Genomic DNA, 25,117 nt, shown 5'->3' on the forward strand with positions numbered 1-25,117 from the left:
GTTTAATGTTGTCCCAGAGGTCTCTGAGACTGTCCTCAGTTCTTTTCATTCTTTTTTCTTTATTCTGGTCTGCAGTAGTTATTTCCACCATTTTATCTTCCAGGTCACTTATCCGTTCTTCTGCCTCAGTTATTCTGCTATTGATCCCATCTAGAGTATTTTTAGTTTCATTTATTGTGCTTTTCATCGTTGCTTGGTTCCTCTTTAGTTCTTCTACGTCCTTGTTAAATGTTTCTTGCATTTTGTCTATTTCCAAGATTTTGGATCATCCTTACTATCATTATTCTGAATTCTTTTTCAGGTAGACTACCTATTTCCTCTTCATTTGTTAGGTCTGGTGTGTTTTGACCCTGCTCCTTCATCTGCTGTGTGTTTTTCTGTCTTCTCATTTTGCTTATCTTACTGTGTTTGGGGTCTCCTTTTCACAGGCTGCAGGTTCGTAGTTCCCATTGTTTTTGGTATCTGTCCCCAGTGGCTAAGGTTGGTTCAGTGGGTTGTGTAGGTTTCCTGGTGGAGGGAACTAGTGCCTGTGTTCTGGTGGATGAGGCTGGATGTTGTCTTTCTGGTGGGCTCGTCCACGTCTGGTGGTGTGTTTTGGGGTGTCTGTGACCTTATTATGATTTTAGGCAGCCTTTCTGTTAGTGGATGGGGCTGTGTTCCTGTCTTGCTAGTTGTTTGGCATAGGGTGTCCAGCACTGTAGCTTGCTGGTCGTTGAGTGAAGCTGGGTCTTGATGTTGAGATGGAGATCTGTGAGAGATTTTCGCCGTTTGGTATTACGTGGAGCTGGGAGGTCTCTTGTGGACCAGTGTCCTGAAGTTGGCTCTCCCACCTCAGAGGCACAGCCCTGATGCCTGGCTGGAGCACCAAGAGCCTTTCATCCACACGGCTCGGTGTATGACTGTTTTCTCCTTTTCTTCACATCCCAGGGCTCTTTCCTTTGCTCAAAAAAGGTGACCAGGTTCAGCTTAGAGACAGCAAGACCTGAAAAGCTGCCATTTTCTCCTCTTCTTCCGCCTGCTCTGGGTCATTTTCTCATCAATATTATGTTGAGGAATCAGGTCAGCACCTTGAGAATATGCCTTCTGTCTGTTTTCACTCTTGTGTAGTTTTTGTCTGGCCTTCTTAATGTACATTATGGTCTCAGAGTTGCTTCCTTCTTAAAGCGTTGGTTTTGAAAATAGAAATACTGTACACTAGCAGATGTCTAATGTGATCACCTCTGCATGTGTCCTCAATAGATTAGAGGCTGACAGAGGAACCGAATGATCAATGGGAGAAGTTATTAATAAGGCCCTAAGAAAAGCTCTCCATAATTCACAATTGGGTATACCGGGTGGCCCAATAGAATCTTAGGCATGGAGAACTCATTTAGAATCAGTGGTCTAAGAAGACATTAAAAAAAAAAAAGAGAGAGAGAAAAGATAGGTGGAAATTTGACTATAAAAATGCTAAGGTACTTTACTGACAACTATTTTTAAAATCTTTTTTTTTAATGAGAACTACTCTACAGTTCTCTGATTTGTTGAGATCTTGAAGTAGTAAAACACCTAGGCAGTTTAGGGTACTTTTGATGATCTTTCCTATGTATTCTTGTATCCTTTCATCCACCTTTTCATTCACCAATTATTTATTAAGTACCCACTAAATGCTAGTTATAGGGTAGAGTAATACTTAGAAATATATTAGTTAGAATTCACTATCTGTATGTAAATCTTGATTAATTCTGATTTGAGACCAACTATTCTAGATGTGACAAAGGTAGCACTAACATGATAGTTGCATGTTCCTCCAGGAATAAAGAAATTAATAATAAAAAGATCATAGGTAGAAAGGACTCAATTTAATTTTGACAAAAGATATTTTGTCTTAAGAAATAAATTTAGGAATAATGTAAACCATATATGTGGATAAATAATATTTCTTATATATAAAAACAGGATGAAAAATTACTATTTTTGTATCATGATTATAATACAAATGAATAATTATCTCACCAACAAGAGGTAAAGCATGAATTAGAAATTAAACCTCTGGTGTTTGGCCAATGAAACATTGATTCTTTGCTTATGATTCTTGACCAAGTTATTCTGATGCAATCTTGTTATTTTATAATTCTAACTAGGATTATAATATTAACCTGTAATCAACATTTGATGATAATTAAATGAAAGATTATAATATATATGTGTATCAACTACTACATTTACACCTAGCTTAGTACATACAAATAATAGGTCCTAAATAAATATGTGCTAAATGAGCAAATAAATATTAATACCTAAAACAAATGACCAAATCTTCCTTCCCATGTTGTTAAATGATAATTCAATTATTGAAAACTTAGTAAAGACAATCATGAACAATTACTTAGTGAAATGTGAAATGATCCATTGCTTTTAAAATCTTTATTTCTCCTTTATTTTCATGCTAATTAATCAAATAATATATTTAAATGTCTATGGTATAAGTGAGGTTTTCTTGGTACCCCGTTTCTTTAAAGAGAACATTCTGAACAAAGAAAAAAAAAAAACAACCAACAAAACCCCCTAAGACAAGAGGGAAGAAAGATTCAAAATGAAACTTGCTCATACTCTCACAACACATATTGTTGCCCAGGGCCATGGTTATAGTTGATGGGCACCACAACAGTGTAAGGAATGACATCTTAGGTCAAAAGCTTATCCTGGAATTTGGTTGTTCTGGGCTTTGTTCTCTTATTAGTTACTCAGTGACCTTCAGTGAGCCACTTTATTTATGTCTTAATGCTCCATGCATTTCAAAGGGCTAATAATATACGAAGAATTCTGAGATTTACAAATTCAGGTGCTAAGGGCTTCCTTGGTGGTGCAGTGGTTGAGAATCTGCCTGCCAATGCAGGGGACACGGGTTTGAGCCCTGGTCCAGGAAGATCCCACATGCCACAGAGCATGTAAGCCCATGCGCCACAACTACTGAGCCTGCACTCTAGAGCCTGCAAGCCACAACTACTGAGCCCACCTGCCACAACTACTGAAGCCTGCACACCTAGAGCCCGTGCTCAGTAACAAGAGAAGCCACCGCAATGAGAAGCCCACACATCGCAATGAAGAGTAGCCCCAGGTCACCCCAAGTAGAGAAAGCCCACGTGCAGCAACAAAGACCCAATGCAGCCAAAAATAAATAAATAAATAAATTTAAAAAATCAAATTCAGGTGCTAAACGAATGCAAAGTATTCCATGGTCAGTTAACAGTGAAGCAAAATAGTTTTGGGAAACTTTATTTTATGATTTTATTTGGTTCAGTTACTTTATTTCTGTCTCGGTAAGCCGAATTCTCAGCGGTTCTCCTAATAATTGTGTTCATTTCTTAACAAAAATTCTGAGTGCCAAGGGCAGTGTTTTTATGTTTGTTTTTTTATAATTTTTCCTTTTTTTGTTGTTATATATCCTTCTGAAATAGTACTTCATGGTAATTTATTTATGTCTCTTTTTTTTTTTCATAAGATCCTGGCAAAGTCCCAGAAGCCAAACAAGGGACAATAAAAATTGCAGCACAAGGTAGGCAATAAAACACTTAAAAATTCTATTGCTTTTTTTAAAAAAACTTACAGTAACACTTTATTGACAATAGCCGAAGCTGTTTATTGCAGAATAGCACCATCTGCTGGGTTATTATAGAAAACATTTTGTTGTTGCATGAAGATGCACATTTCAAGAGTTTATTTAGTAATTGGAGAAAGTGCAACTGAGAGTAATGCCACATTTGCAGAGGAGACACTGAATGACCCGAGAATTCGTATCTTGACTCCAGGTTTGTCATTGAGCTTTTACTTGTACATCCAAAAATAAACCATGGATTAATTGATACATGGAAGATAATATGATGGACAGATAGAGATACCCAAATATATAAAATTTCCAATGTTTTTAGTTATGCATTTTAATTTGTGTCATACTAGAAAATTCAGTCAGAATGTTATTAAATTAATACTACTTCATCTGTATATTGAGACTGCAAAAATCAGATATGACTACAAAGTAATCCTAGCTTTTATGAGCCATCTGAGAAAATTTGTTTTATCACTCACTAATATCTTTGGGACATCAAAAGTGGTTTTGTTTAAGAGAACTTTAGAAAATATATTGATTCTTTAAATCATCAGTTTGGGAAGAGTACTTCTTTAAAATAATTTTCCTGTAATGTTATTTTTTAACTATCACCTGAAATCACATCCTTTGAGAAAGCTACTCTAACTCCATTGTGCACTTTATAGAACACTCTTAGGAAAGAAAAAGTAAAATATTTACTGGAGAAAATCTTTATTTTTTCTCCTTTGCCACATTATACCGCATTGACCAATAAAGGAGATGCATTTAGGTGGTGGTACATTTGTTTCTGTGCAGAAGGCCCTGTAGCAGACTTCTCAGCACATGACATGATTCCATCTGATCCAAAATTTTCTGTTACATTTAATCCTGGACCCAACGATGTACAGAATCATCCCAGTAAATATTGGTAAAATGGCTTGACTAGCCATTTGACCCAATCATGTTGTTTATAAAGTATATGTGCTAGAATGGTTAAGAACTATGATACAAGGTTTTAGTTTTCATTTGATCATTGGGTTGCTCAACAAAACTGATTCTTCTTTAGAAGAGTTCTGATCAGGAATGTCATTAATATTATGGTAGGTAGAAAAGCAGGGCAAATATTATCATCACTTTTGTGTTTTCTATTCATGAAAATGCAGCTCAGAGCGGATTCCTTAAGTGAATGACTACCTAGTTCAAGAATTACTGCAGTTAATGCATATATGTTCTCATAAAAAAGCACAATAGCCTGGCACAGTCTGTTTTAACTGAGGCTTCTGAAGGTCATGGTAGGTGTGAAACTATGACTCGAGGCAGGCACTTAGTGTTACTTCAGCCTCCTATTAGAGGAGTTCAGGGGAGAGAATTGAAGAGATACCTGGAAATCTGCTTCAGATTTGAGCTTGGGGCCATGGGCTCTTCACTTTTACATTCCAAGTACATTGGATTAGGCAGACTCAGAACTTAACGCTTTCAGAATAAAGCATTTATTGTTGAGTGAATAATCAGGTAGAGTTTCGAAGGCTTGTAAAACTATCCTTTTATGAGATTAGATGAAAGTGCTGATTGAGAACAGTGTACAAGGCAAGAGTATGTTCACTAAATTGTAATGACACATCAAAGCAGGGACACACCAAACAGGGATAAATGTCACTTGTGTTGTGCACATACTCAGTAGACCTTTTGTAGACAAGTTTTATAACACCACAGCTGCATAATTAAATTATGCATAGGAGTAATTAATATTTGCAAGTACTCCATGTGGAGACAGCTTAAACACAATGGCAATCCTGCTATAGCAGAGACTGATAATTTTGATAGATACAGTGACAAAATTGACAATGATGTTTATAGTGGGGTAAAAGTTAGAGTATATCTCTTCATTTATTTATTTTTTTTACTTTTATAACAAAGGAACTATTTAAACCCTAGTTTTATATAAATTATGTATATATGTACATATTAATTATAATTAAGATATAGCATTCTTTTTTGGAAGTACTTAAAAAATTATTTTAACAAAGAGTTTGGAGGCACTGAGAAGACAATGACATAAATGTCTTTACACTACGGGAGATTACAATTTGGAGATATGAGAAATTTAAGTAACAACACAAATTGAATATCTTGTAGTGCTGAATTGAATTGTAGAGATAATAAATGCCAAAGAATTAAGACAAAGTGATTTTCAGTAAGAGGGATTCCTCATGGATGAGGGGTGACTTGAGTTTGTAGCATGACTAAAAAATAAACTGGAAGAAAAAAAAGCATTGCTAGTAAGTGGATGACTTAAGTAGATATAAAGAGTTAGCGATAATTATGAAAGGTTGTTGTCATTATCAGGACATGAGACAATAACCTCAGCTAGGATGGTGCAAATGACTTTAGAGAAATGCAAATAAGGTGAACATTTTGAAGACATAATATTTGATAAACTATACAGATGAAACAAGGAAAAAATAAAAATGGTACTGAGCTTTCGAGTGTTGGTGAATAGGATCATTGTAATTGTCATAGTGATAAGTCCCAGGGGAAGGAATGAGCTTAAGGAAAAAGAAGAGGATTCACTTTTGGGCAGGTTTATGTTGAGCAGACGGATTGTTATCCAGGCAATGATTTTTCTGTAGCCAGTTAGAACTTAGATGGGATATCAATCTAGTTAATAGATATTACACAATAAGTTGTGGTGCAGGAATGGAATATAGACCAAAATGGGGAAAGGAAGGAGAGAAATAAGGAATCTTTTTTTTTTTATATAAATTTATTTATTTTATTTATTTTTATTTTTGGCTGTGTTGGGTCTTCATTGCTGCGCGTGGGCTTCCTCCAGTTGCAGCGAGCGGGTGCCACTCTTCATTGCGGTGCGTGGGCCTCTCATTGCGGTGACCTCTCCCGCTGCGGAGCACGGGCTCCAGGCGCCCAGGCTTCAGCAGTTGTGGCTCGCGGGCTCCAGAGCGCAGGCTCAGTAGTTGTGGCTCACGGGCTTAGCTGCTCCGCGGCATGTGGGATCCTCCCGGACCAGGTCTCGAACCCGTGTCCCCTGCACTGGCAGGCAGACTCCCAGGGAAGTCTGCGCCACCAGGGAAGCCCCAGGATCATTTTTTAATCAGTTAGGTGTAACAGCTAGGAAGACACCTGTTGAGAATGAAATGCCCGAGTGAGGACAGGAACCATAATGGAACTCGCCTTAAAAGATGGGTCTACATCAAATATTTCCTAAATTCCCATCTCAAGATACTGCAGTTGATACTCTGGTGTGGTGCTGCCACTTACCTCTCATGATGTACCAGGGTATTGGATCTTACTCTGTGCATAAATCTAGGGATGTGCATGTGGAGTCCTGTGGGTGGGTGGGTGTACATTTGGAAAGGGGGACAGTACACTGAGCCAGGAAAATGGTATCTCTATTTCCTTTCAACTACTGAGATAATTGTAGATTCACATGTTATCTTAGTTTGGACTGCTATAACAGAATATCATGGGTGGCTTAAACAGTAAACTTATTTCTCATTTAAAAAAAAGATGGGTCTATATGCATCTGTGTTAGTGTATTTCAGTGTATTTTTTTTCCTTTTGGTCTCAAAGCAAACATTAAAAGTATGCCATCTATTAGAGAAAAAAAAGAACAAAATAACTAAAATATTAGCCATTGCAGTCTCAAGATTGCTTTGGCTATTCGGGGTCTTTTGTGGTTCCATATAAATTTTAGGATTATTTGTTCTAGTTCTATGAAAAATGTCATGGGTATTTTGATAGGGTTTGCATTAAATCTGTATATTGCTTTGTGTAGTATGGACATTTTTACAATATTAAGTTTTCCAATTCAAGAACATGGGGCATCTTTCCATTTCTTTGTATCATTTTCATATTGCTTTATCAGTGTTTTATAGTTTTCAGAGTATAGGTCTTTCACCTCCTTGGTTAAGCTTATTCCTAGGTATTTTATTCTTTTTGATGCAATCTTAAACAGGATTGTTTTCTTGCTTTCTCTTTCTGATAGTTCATTATTAGTGCATAGAAAAGCAGCAGATTTCTGTATATTAATCCTGTATCCTGCAACTTTACTAAACTGATTTATTAGTTCTAACAGTTTTTTGGTGGAGATTTCAGGGTTCATTACAGTCTCATTATGATGTGAAAAACAAGAGCTAAATAGTTAAGAATCACTCCCACTCAGTAAATCAGTCATCCAGCCATTGTAATCCAGTTAAATAGATTAGAGTCAGGTGAGCTGAATTGAGTGCCAGCAGTGGGACACATGAACAAAAGTTACAAAACCATTCTGGAAACAGTTGGACCCTGAAACCCTGGTTTTGATTAACTTCTGGGCCGGAATCCAGCTTGACAGATCACATGGCTTTCCAGATGACAGTGAGTAAAACCCACCAATCTTCAAGGGATACAGGGCAAGAAGCAAAGCCAGTGTCAGTTATGAAGGAATAAGTCAAACTCCTTGGTTCAGCTCTTTTCTCTGTTACTGTAAAGTTAAGGGCTGAAATTATTTAATGATGTTAGAATGGGGAAGAGGAAAGTGTGTAATACCCACATACCTGCACACCCACGTGCACATGTGCACATCGTTCTTCTTGGATTATTTAGGAGTCAAAAAAATTCAAAGTAGCTGCAAAAGATTTTGCCACTTCTTTGAGAAATTTGTTTCAGAGCTTTTCTTCTCTGTGGAATTCATAAGAGATGATGGTTCTTCAAAGTGTGTTCATGTTCTCAGTCTTCTTTCTGGCATTGGTTGCGCCTCAGAAAGAGTGGGTTTATTGCTCAACTGATGAAGTTAGGGATCAGGGCCACTCCCTTGCCAGAGACCCTCCCAGGACCCTGGGAAGGACCACAGCAATTTTTCATTTGTGATTTTGTGTCATTTTATTTTGTTTTTCTTGAAAGAGCCCTCTACCTTCACCCTTTGACCCAACTTGAGAGAGGTTATGACTTAAATTATGGGAGATATTGTGGAGACAATCTCCCATAGAAAAACAAAGTAAATTCCTCTTTTGCAACATCTGAAAGGACAACACCATTTCAATTCTTGTCCTTATTCTACAAGCTCCAGGTAAAATTCAAGTGAATTCCAAAATCAAATGTATACATGGTGGGTGATTTTGAAAATTATGGTGCTTCTTGAAGGAAATTCTTATTTGTAAAGCGAAGAACTAACTACAAATAAGTCTATTGAGTCAAACCCAAAGGGTTTGCTGAAATAATGCCTGGTGGCTTTGAAATCTATCCGACAGTGTCCATATCCTTTAATTCATTTTAGTTATCTTTATTACTCTCCTCATTATATCATTGGAATAGGCAAATTTCTTAACTTAAAAACATTATAGATATAAATCCTCTCTACATTTTGTATGCTATTAATTAAAACTCCATTAAAAAGAAACAAATGTGACAAAGTAGAATTAATTTGCTCGTAAATTTACTTTTTTACTCTGAAAGTAATGGTATATTAATAACATTTAGAAAACAGATTTTAAAAGGCCTGTAATACATTAAAATAATAAATTTAAATATATTCCCTTTCAGTCTTTTGTTCCTGATTTTTATACCTAATTCTGCTTCTTGCTCACTATGTGAACATGTGTAAATCATTTGATGTCTCTAAGGCTTAGTTTCTTGCTCTGGGCTGCCTTTCTTAAAAGGTTGTTATGAAGACCAAAGAGAGGATGTACATGAAAGTGTTTTGGCAATTGTAGAACAGAATATAGATCCAATGTAGTCCTGGATGTTGGTTGAAAGTGGTCCCCCAAATTCACAGGAGGAATTACCTTAAGGGATGTACATGACCTCTGATTCAGTTAATGTGGCTTAAGACATCATAGGTTTGCTTGGAACAATTCCAAGATGACTGAGCCTCCCCCAAATGCTCCCTTCCAGTAACACACATAAACTACAACTTGGATCCTAGTTTAGACTCATGATCTAGGATTAGATGAATTCCACCACAGAGGAAGTCAGAATTCAAAGGTAATTAAAGTGTGCCGTGCCTTTTCTCTATGTAAATGATGATATACATTTGCTAAAAGGAGGGTGGGATTTTCATTAACTTTCTGAAATGATACATTTTATACACTGTTATTGTAACTATGTAAAATAAACTGGTATATAATTCTTCGGTAACTAGGCACAGATAATTTATGGACTCCATTTATTTTTTGCATAGATCTATTCCTTTTATTTTAGAAGTGATTGTGGTTTGGTCAGATATAACAATTTCAAACCTAAAATGGAATTATGCTAAACACATACTTATTATTTTAACTTCTTGTCTGTGTAACAATATATTTTTATTCTCCTTTTTTGGTTTTATGTTTATATCTGAATTAAAAGAAAAACTTTATATGAAATAATATTTTCAATTTATTCTCTTATTTCAGATTTGGATGAATTAATTTGTGCATTGATAACCACTAAGTTTATGAATATATGCACTACATCCTCATATTCTCAGTTTTCTGAGGAATGGTTATTTAATATGTTTTAACACTATTTTCTTTCCCTTATTTCAGCAGCAACTAAAAAAGATGAAAAGAAGGAAGGTATGTTTTATGCAAAGTTCCACTATGCTTTTTGTGTGAACAATTTACCAATAATCAGAGTTGAATTTTGACTGCCAGCTTGTCTGTGTTTACTTTGGATCTATTATGTGCATACATTTTGTGTGAATGTGTTTTTTCTAGAACATCGCTTCACACGAAAGAGTGAACTACTTTTTTAAAAAGTAATTTTAATCTAATCTTTCTCAGTATACAGGGGGTAAAACACAACCTCTCAAAATCCCGGGCCTCCTATTTCATTAGCAATTTTATCAAATTTCAAAAATACGTAAAATACAGACCCATTTTCTCATATTGACACACTGACAAGCAACTCATGTTATTTTGTTCATTATGTTGAAAATAAGTCATAGTCCATCACTTGCACTCCACCTCCCTTTGTCAGGATGTCTTGATATGGAGTCATTTATTCCCTGCTGTCAAAAAGAGACTGCACCTGATGGACTTATACAGGCAAGAGAGACTTTATTCAAGACTATTGCGATAGGGGTCAAGTCTGTTTACAAGAGGAGAAATTGAACTCGACTCCGCTGAAACAAAAATGAGAGTTTTAAAGTTCTGGTGTGAGCTCGTAGAAAAGCACTGGAGGATGTTGGTGGGTTTGGGGTGGGAGCTGGTCAATGTGATGAGGCCATCTGGGTTTTTTAATTTCCTATGAAATGAAGCTCCTACCCTTCCACAGAGACTGGGGTATAGGACTGCTATCTCCTTTGATGATTATGTTTCAAAGTGATGTCTTGCAGATCTTGAGAAAGATATTTCTGGTTGTAGAAGATTTATGTTTCAAAGGGACAGAGAAAGAGTTTACAACTGCCAGTTTTCTAAAGTAAATGCTCTGCTAAAAGGGTGGTCAGGGGCCTATAGTCAAGAAGAAAACTCTCTAAACTTTATTCAAGTTGATGGGAATGTTAAGGCCTTCTAAGTCACTGTGAATCTATTTAGAGATGTTTCTAATGCACAGCCTGACTACTCTTCGATAGGGTCTCTAGCTATCACTACTGTTAATTAATCTAGGCTTATTTTCTCAGTAAAAATAGCATGTAGATATAAGCAATCACTTATGACTTTGAAAATGACAATTATATTCTAATTAGTGTTCATATGATCTGAGTAAAAATAAGAAAACGTGTTATATTTTATATTTAGTATCATCAGAATTTCATAGTCATGATAGCTTGGGAGTCACATTCTGCTTCTGTTAAACAAGAATCTAAGAGTCAATAGATCTGAGAAGGAGAAAATATTTTAGTTGGTTATTACTTACCTAGGAGAAAAAAAACATAGTATCATAAAAGTCAACTAATACATATATCACTGTGTTTATTATAAAGGCATAGAAATCAGTATTAATTCCCCATATACACATAGCAAATATTTCAGTGCATTTTGGAAATTATATCATTTATATGATCAACATTGTGGTGTGTATACAGAGACCTTACAAGAAAAAAGAGATAGTAAGTTCCTGACACAGCTTTTGACAGATAGTAAGTGTTCAAAGATGTTTATCTTCCCTCCATCCTTCCTTCTTCTGAATAAAGAACAATTTGCCATTTGATTTAGGTAAAGGAGTAATATGAACAGTTATTTTTCCACTCATTGGCATTCAAACCAAAGTATTAGAAGACTTTTGGGTATATGAAACAGTAGTCAAGTTACAATTCACAGCTATAAGCTTTATATGTATTTTTTTCCCCTCATTGCTATGCTTGGTTCTGTTTTTCCTGAATTATGTGGCTTTTTTCACTTTTCTGCAAAATTGTCCATATGCAATGGACAATTTTTGGAAGAGCCTGGGGAGCCCAAGCAGAGCTTTGCCCTTGGAGATTCAAGTAATCCAGTGTCCATCACCAGCTGTGAAATATATAAAACATATACTCCTGACTATTTCTTAATATTACCATCACTATCATCATCATTATTATTAAATTGTCATTTCCAAAGGGTTTCATAGATTATCTCTCATCTCTTGTTTGGAAAACTTTTTAAATTGGTAAGATGATGATATTTAAGATAAAAACTATTCAGCGTAATTTTCATTGCTCTCAATGTATAGTAGGAGAATAGGCTTAATGGCCAGCTGTTCTAGGCAGTGGCTTGATTTTACATTTCACGAGTTCCTATTTCCCTCTCTGTATCTTCTTTTAAGCAAAGCAGAGGAGGTATATGGACTTAAGCTTCCTGGTTCTTGTTTCTTATTTTCGATGATCTCAATAAAGATTATAGAAATCTTTTCCGTAGAGGCAGGAAGCACATTTTTCCTCAAATGAGGCAAGTTTAATACAAATCATCAGGTGGCATACAATTTGGATTTTCAGTATTTTATTTTACACAAAGTTTATTCACGTTCAACCTTTTTGGATATAGTCAAAGATACTAATGGTTGACAACTTTCCTGAAGAAAAAGAGAATAAGGGGGGTTTCAAGGATTTAATTAGAATGCTCTTGAGAAGTTTTTGTGGTGAATTTTAAAACACAGAAATAAAAGTGTATATGAACTTCTTTATGATAAGCAGGCATCAGGCCACAAAGAGCTTCTTGCATTAGTGAACTCTGAAGATTTGCTGTTCATACTAAGATCTTATTACAGCATGTCTCATCAAATCTCTTTCACAAAACTTAGCAAGAGAGACCCTTGGCTCCATTGAGCTTTGCCCATCAAGTTTACTGTTGTTAGCAGTTTTGGTGTCAGAGCAAGCATATCTTAGCCTAAGTAGAGTAACATTTCTGAATAAATGTTCAGCTGAGATCCTTCTGTGACGAGACTTTTTTCTACTGAAGTTGCCACTCTTTCTCCCTCGGCAGACACTTTCCTTGTGATTTATTAACACACGTTCTTACTGTCCATCAGGTTCTCAAAGTCAAAGTCCTAATCAAATTATGTTTTTCTTTATAAACATATGCTTATTCCTTTATTTCTTCTTATAGAGTCGTCCCATTCTCTTTGCAGACACCAGGACTCAAATTGTAGTGTAAACTTTGACTCCTGTTTTTCCTTTGCCACTAAAATTTAGTCCTCCGGAATTTTTAATTTGACTAAACTCTCTTGTCTAATCCATCCTAAAGTAATTAGAAAAGCTAATCTTCACTCACAGCCTCCATTCCTTCAGTTGCGACCTCACATCCTCGTTTGTGACCTCATGTTGGTCTTACTAACCTCTTGCATGAACCAGGGAAACGATCTTGAAAATCAGAGGTTCTCAAGATGTGGTCAAGGACCACTGGAAGTACCTGAGACCTTTTCAGTGGTTCTGCAAGATCAAAAATATATTTATAAAAACATGGATTTATCATTTCCTTCTAACTCTCATTCTCTCATGAGTGTGCACTAGAGTTTTCCAGAAGCTACATAATGTGTGATATTGCAACAGAATGAATGCTTAAGGAGATATGCGAATCCAACTATCTTTGCCAGACATTAAGGAGATTCACAAAAGTGTAAAACAAAGTCCTTCATCTCATCATTTTTTTTGGTATTGGAAAATGTATTTGTCATAAAAAGTATGTTTACGGTGACAGGTAACAGGTTTTAAATTTTTTTAATGAATAAATATATATTTATATATTTTAAAATATTATCAACTTTATTTTTTAAAATTATAAATGTCGTAGATACAGCCTACATAAATAAAAGCTGTTTGGGGTCCTTTACAATTGTTAAGATTTTTAAAGGAGTCCTGAGATAAAAAAATTTGAGTATCTCTGACCTAAGTAATCATTCTGCCTGTAATGTTTTCCCTAAATATTTTCTTCCAAAATACTGAACTGACTTCATGAAACACTTTATGTCATTACCTATTTAAAATAGGCACCACACTGACCACAGAACATAGTCTACAAGCCTTAACCTGTAATTTAAGTCCCCACAGAGTGTTTCCTGACCTCCTGTCAAGCACATATCAAGGCAAAGTCAAAGCCAAGGCCTGACAAATTCCACCAGTAAAAATACAATGATCTCTTTTGAGATTGAGACAATTTATTACTTTCATGGCCAGCAAAAGCAAGGGTATCTAAAGGTGCCAGCTCTTCATTGTCCTTGTCCCACACACCAAAACTTCAACACACCAGATAATTCAACACAAGTTAGGGACACCTTTTTGCTGAGGACTCAAATCTGGACTACAGCCAGTGGTCTGCAGGTCTGTTCTCAAAGGGTTCTCGGCAGGAGGACCCAGGAGGTGATGAGAAGTTGTCTCATGACAACCTCCAGGAGAGACAGAGAGGCATGTGGAAGATGACCTCATAGAAAGTCCTCATAGGCCTCCCATCCCCTTAAGTTCTTGAAGGATCACAAGACATCCTGCCAGACTCAGAATTAGCTGTGGTTCAGATCTTTGCCTGAATGGCATATATGGCTAGTGCAAAGCCACCAGGGCACCGTGGTGGAACCTGCACCCTACTCTCCCACCCAGTTTCTTCCTTTATATATTATGTATTTCATGCATACTGTCACTTTCAATTTTACATATACAATGTGCTGTCTAGCCATTGTCCCTGCTATTTTCATAATAGATCTTACCCTTTCCTTTTCCTTCTATGAATACTCAGTGTTCTTAGGGCTCAAGATAAATTCTCTTCCCTCTAGGACCAGGGTCCCCAACCCCCTGGGGAACCAGGCCGCACAGCAGGAGGTGAGTGGCAGGCGAGCGAGCAAAGCTTCATCGGTCGCTCCCCACTGCTCCCTATTACTTGCATTACCGCCTGAACCATCCCCCACCCACCTCGTCCGTGGAAAAATTGTCTTCCACGAAACCCGTCCCTGGTGCCAAAAAGGTTGGGGACCACTGTTCTAGGATGTCTGTCTGACCCTCCAAATTAAATATTTTTTCTCTTTCATTTATAATCTCCCTTCAGAGTTTTTGTGTACTTCCTTAGTATTGTTTATTTCATGCCCCTTGTACTTCATATTACTTGCATCATTTTCCTTCTATTCTACTTGACCTTAAGACTTTTGACTAAAGGGACCATGTCTAATTCAATTTTATCCCCTACAGGAACTAACATATTTCCTTAGTTTGTACATTGCTCAACAAATATTTATTCTGTGAATGAATCAGTAATATCTAGGACTCTTAAGATAAATATTATAGCCATAAGAAATAAGAGTAGGCACTCAAATTTTCATATCCCAGGCAAGAGAGGATTTTTTTTTCAAATTGGGAGTTGTATTATAGTGAGCTTTTTAGGTCTGGGAATTTATAGTCAATTACTAACAATTTTATCTTAAGTGTATATGATCGTTAGCTGCTACTTGAGTTGCACTAGCAGATCTAGGTAGATCTCATTCAACTAACCTCAGCTTCGTCGACGAAATCCTAGGGGTTGGAAAGCCTGTGGGTTTTTTTTTGTATAAATTTATTTATTTTATTTATTTATATTTGGCTGCATTGGGTCTTCGTTCCTGCACCGGGGCTTTCTCTAGTTGTGGCGAGTGGAGCCTACTCTTCATTGCCATGCATGGGTTTCTCATTGCGGTGCCTTCTCTTGTTGCGGAGCACAGGCTCTAGGCACGTGGGCTTCAGTAGTTGTGGCACGCGGGCTCAGTAGTTGTGGCTTGTGGGCTCTAGAGCTCAGGCTCAGTAGTTGTGGTGCATGGGCTTAGTTGCTCCGTGGCATGTGGGATCTTCCTGGACCAGGGATTGAACGCGTGTCCCCTGCATTGGCAGGTGGATTCTTAACCACTGTACCACCAGGGAAGTCCTCAAGCCTGTGGGTTTTTCAACACAGGTTATCTTCTGAAGAATACAGCTCCATTGAGAACTAGCCAGATGAGATTTATTATTTACTGTAACTAGGGCAAGACCAAGTAGAGTTGAATGCATGTGAGAATTAGTCCTAAATTCTAGGGCTTCATCATTGAGATCTGAAGAGGAATCATGCTGAAGAACAATGCAAAGTTTCTGTTATTGTAATTGAATAAGGATGCCAATTGGCAAGTGACACACACACACACACGGCATACTTCATTACCTGATTTATTAGACTATCAGAGAGTTAATTTTTCCCTTCAATATGAATTGGTATTTCTTTTTCCTCTGGCGTCATTCATGAACATAATAGACCATACCTGATACATCGCTAAAGTTGAGTGAGTGATGAATTGAACAGATTGCAAACACATCACTGCTTTTCAATCAGCTGCTGTGGGTCTCGATGTTCTTAATAGAAGACTGTTGTTCAGATTATTGGGCAGATGGCCTTTAGGGAGGTATATTCACCAAGTAAGCCTTTATAATATTTTTAAGCCATTTCAGCAGAGTGCTGAGAGGGCATAATGAAGTTTAATAGCATGAGTATTAAGTGCTGGGACTAATAGCTCTTTAGGGTCAGTATGTGATCTTTCAATTTTAAGCATTATATTTTTTGGTTGCTCAGGTATTTACTTGTATAAGTCTGCTGCTCTGTTGACTCCTAACCAAAAGACGTGAAATTATGATGACATTTTAAGTACATTTCACTACAGCTCCCAGTTCTTACAGCAAATATATTGAACTTTAAAGACCTGCTTGATTAGATCATGACTTATTTTTTTACATTTCTGCTTTATGAAATACTTTTCTTTATCTCAGTAAGTGGTATACTTTACCTGAGCCTGGACTTCATGTTATTTTTATTCTTTTATTACAGAACAATGGATATCTAATACAATATTTATCAATTCTTATTACCAGAGAAAAGAAAAACAGATTAAAAACAACAGGCATTCCAGACTTACATATATTGTATTAAGCTTTTCGCCCCTACCCCATGCCAGCATCTAGTTGAAAAATAGGGGGTCTAGAAATAATCTTGTCCTAATATGCCACATTTTAGCCTCTGTCTGTTCAAACATTCTTCCCAAGCGTTACCTTCAACTGTATTTCAACTGTAGGTGCCCACCATAATATTTCTGTGTTTTGCATATTGGCTGTACTCTGGGCTCAAAAGATTGCTCAATGAGGATCACAGAACCTCTTGGACAGGCAGAAATCCTATCCCAGTATACTGGAGCCAAACTAATTGATAAGTCGTGCTAGCCATTGAACTATCCACTTTATACTTTCATCTGTTGTGGTATGAGAATCTGTGTCTCCAAAAGAGTGGCCACTGCATATTATTAATAAATAGCTAGACATATGAGTAAGATGATAGATGACATTTATCACATTCTTATATGGAATTGTTTTATATAATATTTTTCTAATATTTGAATTAACTGCTTACCTAATTAGGATAATTACTCATCAAGGAAATGAATGAGAAATTGCTTGCAAAGCACATTTGTTTTAGATCATGAATTTGGTCCACTTCATTATAGTTCCTGATGAGAAAATGAATAGCAAGAAAAAGATTGGGTTTTTGGGGTGAGGTGGCAGGTATTAAGAAAAATTTAGTCAAAAATTCTTTTTACTAAGCCATGCTGGACACAATAGTGTTTAATAAATGTTTACTCAATAAATAAGTGTTTCATTTCAAGGATATATTATTTTAAAAAATAAGGTTTGTTTTTCTCTTAAACGTGAAACATAACCCAATTACAGGAAAAATAGAAATTCAGAAAGAAGACGTTGCAAAACATCATTTTAATGACCATGTTTTTCTATTATGTGGATATACTATGAATCCCATGAACAGTTCCCCTACTGTATGGAGGGTACTGGTTAATATTCCCCTTATTTAGAGGTATAAAACAATGTCACAAACAAAGCATCTTCCTATAAGATTTTCTTATGACAATTTTGCATGTTTCTCCTTGGAAATCTAGAAGTTGAACTACTGTGTCAAAAAGTATGCTCATTTTAATGACTTTCTAGATTTTTTTTCCCAGGTCGCTCTTCTAAAATGTGTTTTCAGCTTCTACTTCTGTGGAAGTAGGTTATTACTTTCACCACACTATTACTGTTACTGATTGTCATTTTCTCATAAAACAATTCAGTTGACCATCTAACTGCCTTTTGTGAACAGTCTCCTACTCACTGTCATCTTCAAACATTTTAGGTCCATTACTTCATTGTGGAACTATAATCATGATCCATCTACATCACTATAAGGCACACAGATTCATTAACTTCCAAATTGTTAGTGAATATCTATTGCTCTAGGTTCTAAGCCATATAATTGTCAGCCAGAGAACAGTTTATCTTTTGCAAGTATAAATTCATAGTTCATTATTTTGATTCTAATTTCAGTAATATTCAGATAATTTCAAAACTAAGTTACAGAAGAGGTAAAAGTAAGAAAACAGAACATACAGAATGAAATATTTTAAGCAAAAATTTAAGATGCCTCCATTCTAAAATAAAGTTAAAAAAAACACTTGTTTTTAATTTCAAGTGATAGGAACAGACAGTTTCATGGTATAAAAATACTGGAAATAATAAATTTCTCAGATATAGGCTGAACACCCAAAAGACTAAAAATTGAATTAGATGGCTTTTGACCACTGAATGCGTGTTACTACATAGCAGTTACTAAATAAATGATATGTTCGTCAGTAACCCATGAGCCATCATCACCTGTTTCTTTTTCATTACAATATAAGTTAATGTTTGTATTGGAAATGCATCAATTATTCAAGGAGAGTACAATACATTTCACCAGGATTGCTATAGAGTGAACAAATAAAGAAATTGCCAACTAAATTCATGGATTCCAACCCATCTCTATAGAAACAGACAGTATATCTGCCCAGTTTGACTTTTTATTAAAAGGTCATTAGCTGCTATAGACACAGTGTAATTTCTATGCAAATTAGATGTGGATATTTTCCTTTGTATTTTTTCTATATTTTATACATCAAAAGTTTCTCACTTCTTGCCTTAATCTAATACTCCTCCTCTCAAAAACAGAATAATTTCGCTTTAAGCCCCGTATTCTAGAAATAAAACATGCAATCAATCCATTTCATTGAAAATGATTTCAGAGTGTATGGACAGTTTGTTGTGAGCTTATCAGTTGTTGATTTTTCTTATCTGCTAATTTATATTTGTATTTTCAGATTCCAAGAAAACAAGAACAACTGCAGAAGGTATTGGGAATGTTTCCTTTTTCTGTCTTATAATTAATGAACCCCCAAGCAGCATTCCTTTTTAAAGGAGTCACACAAAAGAAAAAACTAAATATGGGATAAAAAAGAGAGAGAGAAATATTGAGAAAGAAAGAAAAAGAGAGAGAGTCAAATCTTTCCTGGCAATAATGCTATGAGAAATATTTGGCAGTAATAAAAATAAATACTGCCTATGTTTACCTTTCACAGTAATTATTTTCAAAGAAATGTTTGCTGGACAAGAAATTGAACGATGTTCAGTAACAAGCATTTACTTTGCTAGAAAGCATAAATTTAATTAATCTTGGATATACCAGCATCGATGGAACTGAGTAGTTCCTTTAAGTCTTGAATAAAATCATAAATCATGTGGCAAGTATACCTGTGTCTTTTGTATTTGTTCGTAAGGGTTTATGTGTACAGGGTGTTTATGTGTTCACATACATTTAAGAAGACTACAAGATATAAATCATTTTAAATAGTTAAACAGTATAATCCTAGGTTCATTGTCAAATAATGCTTTACAATTAACTTATGGAAACACCTATGATAATCAGCAATACCTCCGAGCAACACTGAGAAATTTAAGGGGAGAGAATGGGGGGAGGCGTTGGAAACATTACAGTCTAATCAATGTGTTGAGGGAGTATGTTTATCTTTGAAAGTTTCATGAGCAATGGCTTTCTGTTTATATTTCTTTCAACAGAACTACCCAAGGGAAAAAGTAAGGAAAGGCATGCAAATTATATATTTTTTCTCTTTACTGCTACTATTGGCCTGCTAAAATACTTAGACTTGCGGTTTTGAATCTCCCTTTTCTCTGTTTTATGCATGTGAACTCTATTTTTTTTTTGTCAGAATGAAAGAATATACAACCTGGGGAGGGGGTGGTCAGAGTGGACTGAAAAGCATGGCACTCTTTCTTAGAGTCCTTTTTCAAATTCATGCAATCGTCTAATAACATTATCCACAGTCTTAACCAAAAAATATAACTTAATTCCATTAACCAAAACTGTATTATGTTAGTGGAAATTTAGTCTCTGTAATCTGGTTAGTTCTGTAGCTAGAATATAGAACAGAAGTTCTTTTTCAGGTTAGTTTTACAATCTCTTTTCTGTTTTCTTTGTTCTTGTAATCCATAAATATTTTGGCATGTTCACATGATATATGACATTTTGTCCATAACAATGTCCTTTTTCCCTACAAGCACTATGAGCTCTGTGAAACTGCATTGTTTGGGATGCATAACTTAGGCAGCACCCACTGTTGCTATAACACATTATTAAAGCTTGCTTGCTAACAATTCAGTAAAGCTTGATGCTTTGAGGTTGCATCTTTTGCAAATGTATACTCTTCTCTGAAGAAAAACAAACAGAAACAAAAAATATCAACTTAACCTTATTCAATTAGCCATTAATAATCATTCCATTTCCAGGTATGCAGAGCTTTAAAAAATCCTAGTGAAATTAAAAACATGTTTTAAAATATATACCAATTTTAAAAAAAGATTTACATGCGTTTTGGTCCTGCAAAGGTCAGGACATTGAGACCTTTTATGTCATAAAAGTGCTCTAAAATGTCTTACGGAGAGAATCATGAAGTTACACTACAACTCAGCCAAGGGGAACAATCTATCTATAGAGAAGTATGTGATATTTCAATCCCAGATTTATGTGTGTGCACAGCTGCTGATGGGCACTGGCACACTGATACAGAAACCACTCTATAAACCATTGCACCAGCAGGAAAATGGAGGACTACTGGAGATTTGAAAAATGGTATTAAATAATATATATGTAACCTTAAGGCCCTTGCTTTATTACAGTCTATATGATTTAAAATTTCCCACAGACACACTGCAGCTCCTTGACAATCTTCAGAGTATTGATATATTTAATAAATAAACATGCCTTCCCAGGCATTCATTTAACATTCCAACTGCTTCCCTCCTTGGGAAGTTCTGTGGATTGACTTTGGCAGTAATAAGGACAAGAAAAAGAATTTTCCTCTAAACAACTACTAATTCTTTTCAAATTAACTTATTTGCTCTAGTTTATCATCTGGACCTGCTTATGTTGTTATTGTCGCATCTTTGAATTTGCTGGATTCAGTTGTTGTTGTTTTTACTTTAAGATTGCTTTATTCAATTATACATCTCCAACCCTATATTCTTATTTTGCTTTTTCTTTTCTAGTTACCACAACTTAAAAGTTGGTTGTTTTTTTGGTTTTTTTTGCGTCTAAAACAAATCATGGTAGGGAAAACAGGGAGAAGAGTACATGGGACCTTCCTGTATATATTTTTGCTAACTCTAGTGAGCTATAATTTTTTCCAAATAAAAAATAAAAATAAAAAAATCAATTATAAGTATGATTTGGCAGTCCCTGTAGATATAAGCATGAATTAATTTGTATTTATTTATTTATTTATTTATTTTTGGCTGTGTTGGGTCTTCGTTTCTGTGCGAGGGCTTTCTCTAGTTGCAGCAAGCAGGGGCCACTCTTCATCGCGGTGGGTGGGCCTTTCACTGTCGCGGCCTTTCTTGTTGCGGGGCACAGGCTCCAGACGCGCAGGCTCAGTAGTTGTGGCTCACGGGCCTAGTTGCTTCGCGGCATATGGGATCCTCCCAGACCAGGGCGCGAAGCCGCGTCCCCTGCATTGGCAGGCAGATTCTCAATCACTGCGCCACCAGGGAAGCCCTGTATTTATTAAGATAATTCAGTAATTACATCTTGAAATATCCCATATAATAAATGCATTTGACAGCCTTTTCTTGCACATCATCCCAAATTAGCACGGGTATTTTTCAGCTTATACAATTACTTTCTGATATGATTGGAAGACCCTTATTTTAACTTTGAAATCTCACAGATAGCTGGTAATTGATTTTGATGCATACCAAAGCTACTTCCAGTATTTTTTTTGATTGTTATTACTTTACAGATTTCTTAGAAATGTTTTGATAATTGGTGGTTCAGTTCAGCAATAAATTAAGCAATACATTTAATTACTCCATGTTTTCCAGACAGTTTTTGTTAATGTTCTTACCTGTGTTTAATTTTAGCTAAGTCACGTATGCTTCTTCCCTTTGACTTTAACACTTGGTCAAGCCATTCGTTTTATTTGTTTTATTGCCTGCCTGCTATCTTGGGAGTGAATAAATTGCTCATTATACCTTCACAAGTACAAGCGTGGTAAACAAAATTGTACACTTGAGAGACTGATGAGATAACCATAGGAGATTCAATGACACTCTATGTTTCTAAAATATAGTTCTTAGGGGCTTCCCTGGTGGCGCAGTGGTTGAGAGTCTGCCTGCCACTGCAGGGGACGCGGGTTCGCGCCCTGGTCTGGGAGGATCCCATATGCCGCGAAGCAACTGGGTCCGTGAGCCACAACTACTGAGCCTGCGCGTCTGGAGCCTGTGCCCCGCAACAAGAGAGGCCGCGACGGTGAAAGGCCCGCGCACCGCGATGAAGAGTGGCCCCGCTTGCCACAACTAGAGAAAGCCCTCGCACAGAAACGAAGACCCAACACAGCCAAAAATAAATAAATTTAAAAAATGCTGGCTTCACTCCTAGAGAGTTTCATTATAAAAAAAAAAAAGAAATAAAATAAAATATAGTTCTTAGAATTCTTTCAGCATAAACATCTTCTAGTCTCCAAAATATATTCATTAAATGAAACGAAGAAATCTCTTTATTATTTTTCTTTAAAAAATCAGATAATAATGTGTCTATGTTAAAGTATTTCTTGAAAATCATTTAAATTAATTTGGCAAGCTTGTCAAGGCAAAATAAGTAAGAATAGAAATGTAGAAAATAGCACTTCATATAAAATTAGTACCTACACTTCATATAAAATTAGTGCTTATTATAATACAAATGTCAGCTTAATTTTGAGGCCAGAATGATTCTTCATCTCATATAACATTGGCAAAAGTGGGTTCTTAAAAAGGAACACTATCTGAAAAATACTCTATAAGGAGCATTTGTCCTAAAAACAAGGGAAGTGTGTTTTGCTTCCCCCTGAAAATTCTTAGTCTATTTTTAGCATCTTGAATCTGCCTCAGCAAAGACTTTGTCTTAGCTAAACAAATACCTTTTCAATATAAGAAAATTTCACCTTAGAAGAGAAAGTCCAGAGGAAATCTGTTCATCCTTATCTGAGAATTATTTTAAAACAACTGTAATAATTATCCTTTATGCTTACTTTTTATCCCAAATTTATTTCATGTTGATCTAGTAAGAAAGGAAATTAAAATTTTTTCCATCCTTTATAGACCCTACTTTATCTTTCTAGTTTATTATCCATGAAAAATTTTAATTCCTCTAATATTCAGAATAATTTTTATTGCTGTTCTGTGAGGGAAAACAGAGGAAGATTGGAAAAACTCTTTTTAAATATACGTCGGATATTAGTCTTTTCATGGCAGCTATTATTGGTGCAATACCGCACTAGACATATATGTTTCTTTGTGTTAGGACAATTAAGTTGTGACACATAAAATTGGAATAATAATAATAACAAAAATAATATGTTTCAGAACAGGAAAAGAAAGAAAAACATGTAGAACCAGGTGACTTTTTAAATTCCTCTATCCTCTTAATTTCAAGATATTAACTTGCAATTGAATAATGAAATGTGATCAAATGGTATAAAGTGTTGAATTTTTTTCTTTTCTTGTTTGATACAGCAAAGTCACCAAAGAAGGAGCATTCAGGTGAGTCAGACTGGGATTGCTGGGGTCTTTCTACCTGATGTCCAAGGTTTATTAATGATGTACCCTCAGACGGGGGTAAGGGCCATGACTGGAAAGGGCAGGAAACCCTTCCATCGTATGAGATGTCTTTTTTCCAAGTTCTTGTCGTACAGTTAACACCAATGCCCTGTTAGAAAATGGAGGCCAAATAGTACATTACACTCTTGCTACTCAATGTGTGTTCTGTGAGCCAGCAGCATTAGGAGCGCCTGAGAGGTTGTCAGAAATACAGAATCTCTGGTCCCACCCCAGATCTACTGAATCAGCATCTGCAACTTCCTAAGATCCCCAGTGCATTAGTCAAAGCAGTGTTTGAGAAGCACTATTTTACAGTTTAGGGTAGAAAACAAAAACAAAAACAAAACCCTTTCTATTATAAGTGCATCTGACATTGCTTTGTTTTGAAAATATGAAATATTCAATTCCAGCAAATATTCTCTCTCTATTCAAAATGTTATTTAATGACACATCTTGAGTACTCAGGGGAGTTGCAATGAGAGTAGAAGTAGATTTTGTCTTCAGTCAATTTATATTCGAATGAGGGGAAAAAAGTGAACTGACAATCAGACAAGCAGAAAAACACATATACAAACAGAAACTAAGAATGCAGTAGGTGTAGATACCAAATGATTTTCTTAAAGGTTTCTGGCATTTAACTTGCCCTATTTGTTGTTTCAAATGAAAATAAATGCAACTCCTGCTCAAGGAACTTTACTGATTGTGTGTGTGTGTGTGTGTGTGTGTGTGTAAGCTGTCATAACCTCATATAATGTCCATTAGTCACTCCTCCCATCATATTATATTTAAATGGAAATAGCATTTACATTGGCAATACATTAAAATAGCAATTACAATATTATGTAAATAACCATGCAAATCTAGCTCAACTATACTCCCACCCCTGTCACAGACCACAGCAAACTGCAGATTCGAAACCACATTTCTTATTCTTCTTCCAGGTTTGTAAAACTTCCTCAGAAAACCCAAATTCATTTAGGAGTTTCTCCAGCTAGTTCCCATAGCATCATTTTCTTTTCTATATAAAAACACTTAACATACTCTTTTTTTTTTTTTAAAACCTTGTGGAGCTTTTTTTTTTAATTATTTATTTATTTATTTATTTATTTTTTGGCTGTGTTGGGTCTTCGTTTCTGTGCGAGGGCTTTCTCTAGTTGCGGCAAGCGGGGGCTACT

At 35.8% G+C, this 25,117-nt stretch overlaps 1 protein-coding gene across 1 annotated transcript in view; it reads left to right on the plus strand.

Moving 5' to 3' along the window:
* The window catches only part of TRDN (triadin), a 315,995-nt gene that overhangs the window by 172,672 nt on the left and 118,206 nt on the right, over positions 1-25,117 (plus strand). Inside the window, exons 13-18 of the mRNA XM_061207205.1 lie at positions 3,485-3,538; positions 10,090-10,119; positions 19,115-19,144; positions 19,869-19,886; positions 23,709-23,741; positions 23,859-23,885. Coding sequence (XP_061063188.1) covers positions 3,485-3,538; positions 10,090-10,119; positions 19,115-19,144; positions 19,869-19,886; positions 23,709-23,741; positions 23,859-23,885 — 192 coding nt within the window. The remainder of the gene's footprint in view (positions 1-3,484; positions 3,539-10,089; positions 10,120-19,114; positions 19,145-19,868; positions 19,887-23,708; positions 23,742-23,858; positions 23,886-25,117) is intronic.

Source organism: Eubalaena glacialis, chromosome 12 (assembly GCF_028564815.1).
Source record: "Eubalaena glacialis isolate mEubGla1 chromosome 12, mEubGla1.1.hap2.+ XY, whole genome shotgun sequence".
Classification (NCBI taxonomy): domain Eukaryota; kingdom Metazoa; phylum Chordata; class Mammalia; order Artiodactyla; family Balaenidae; genus Eubalaena; species Eubalaena glacialis.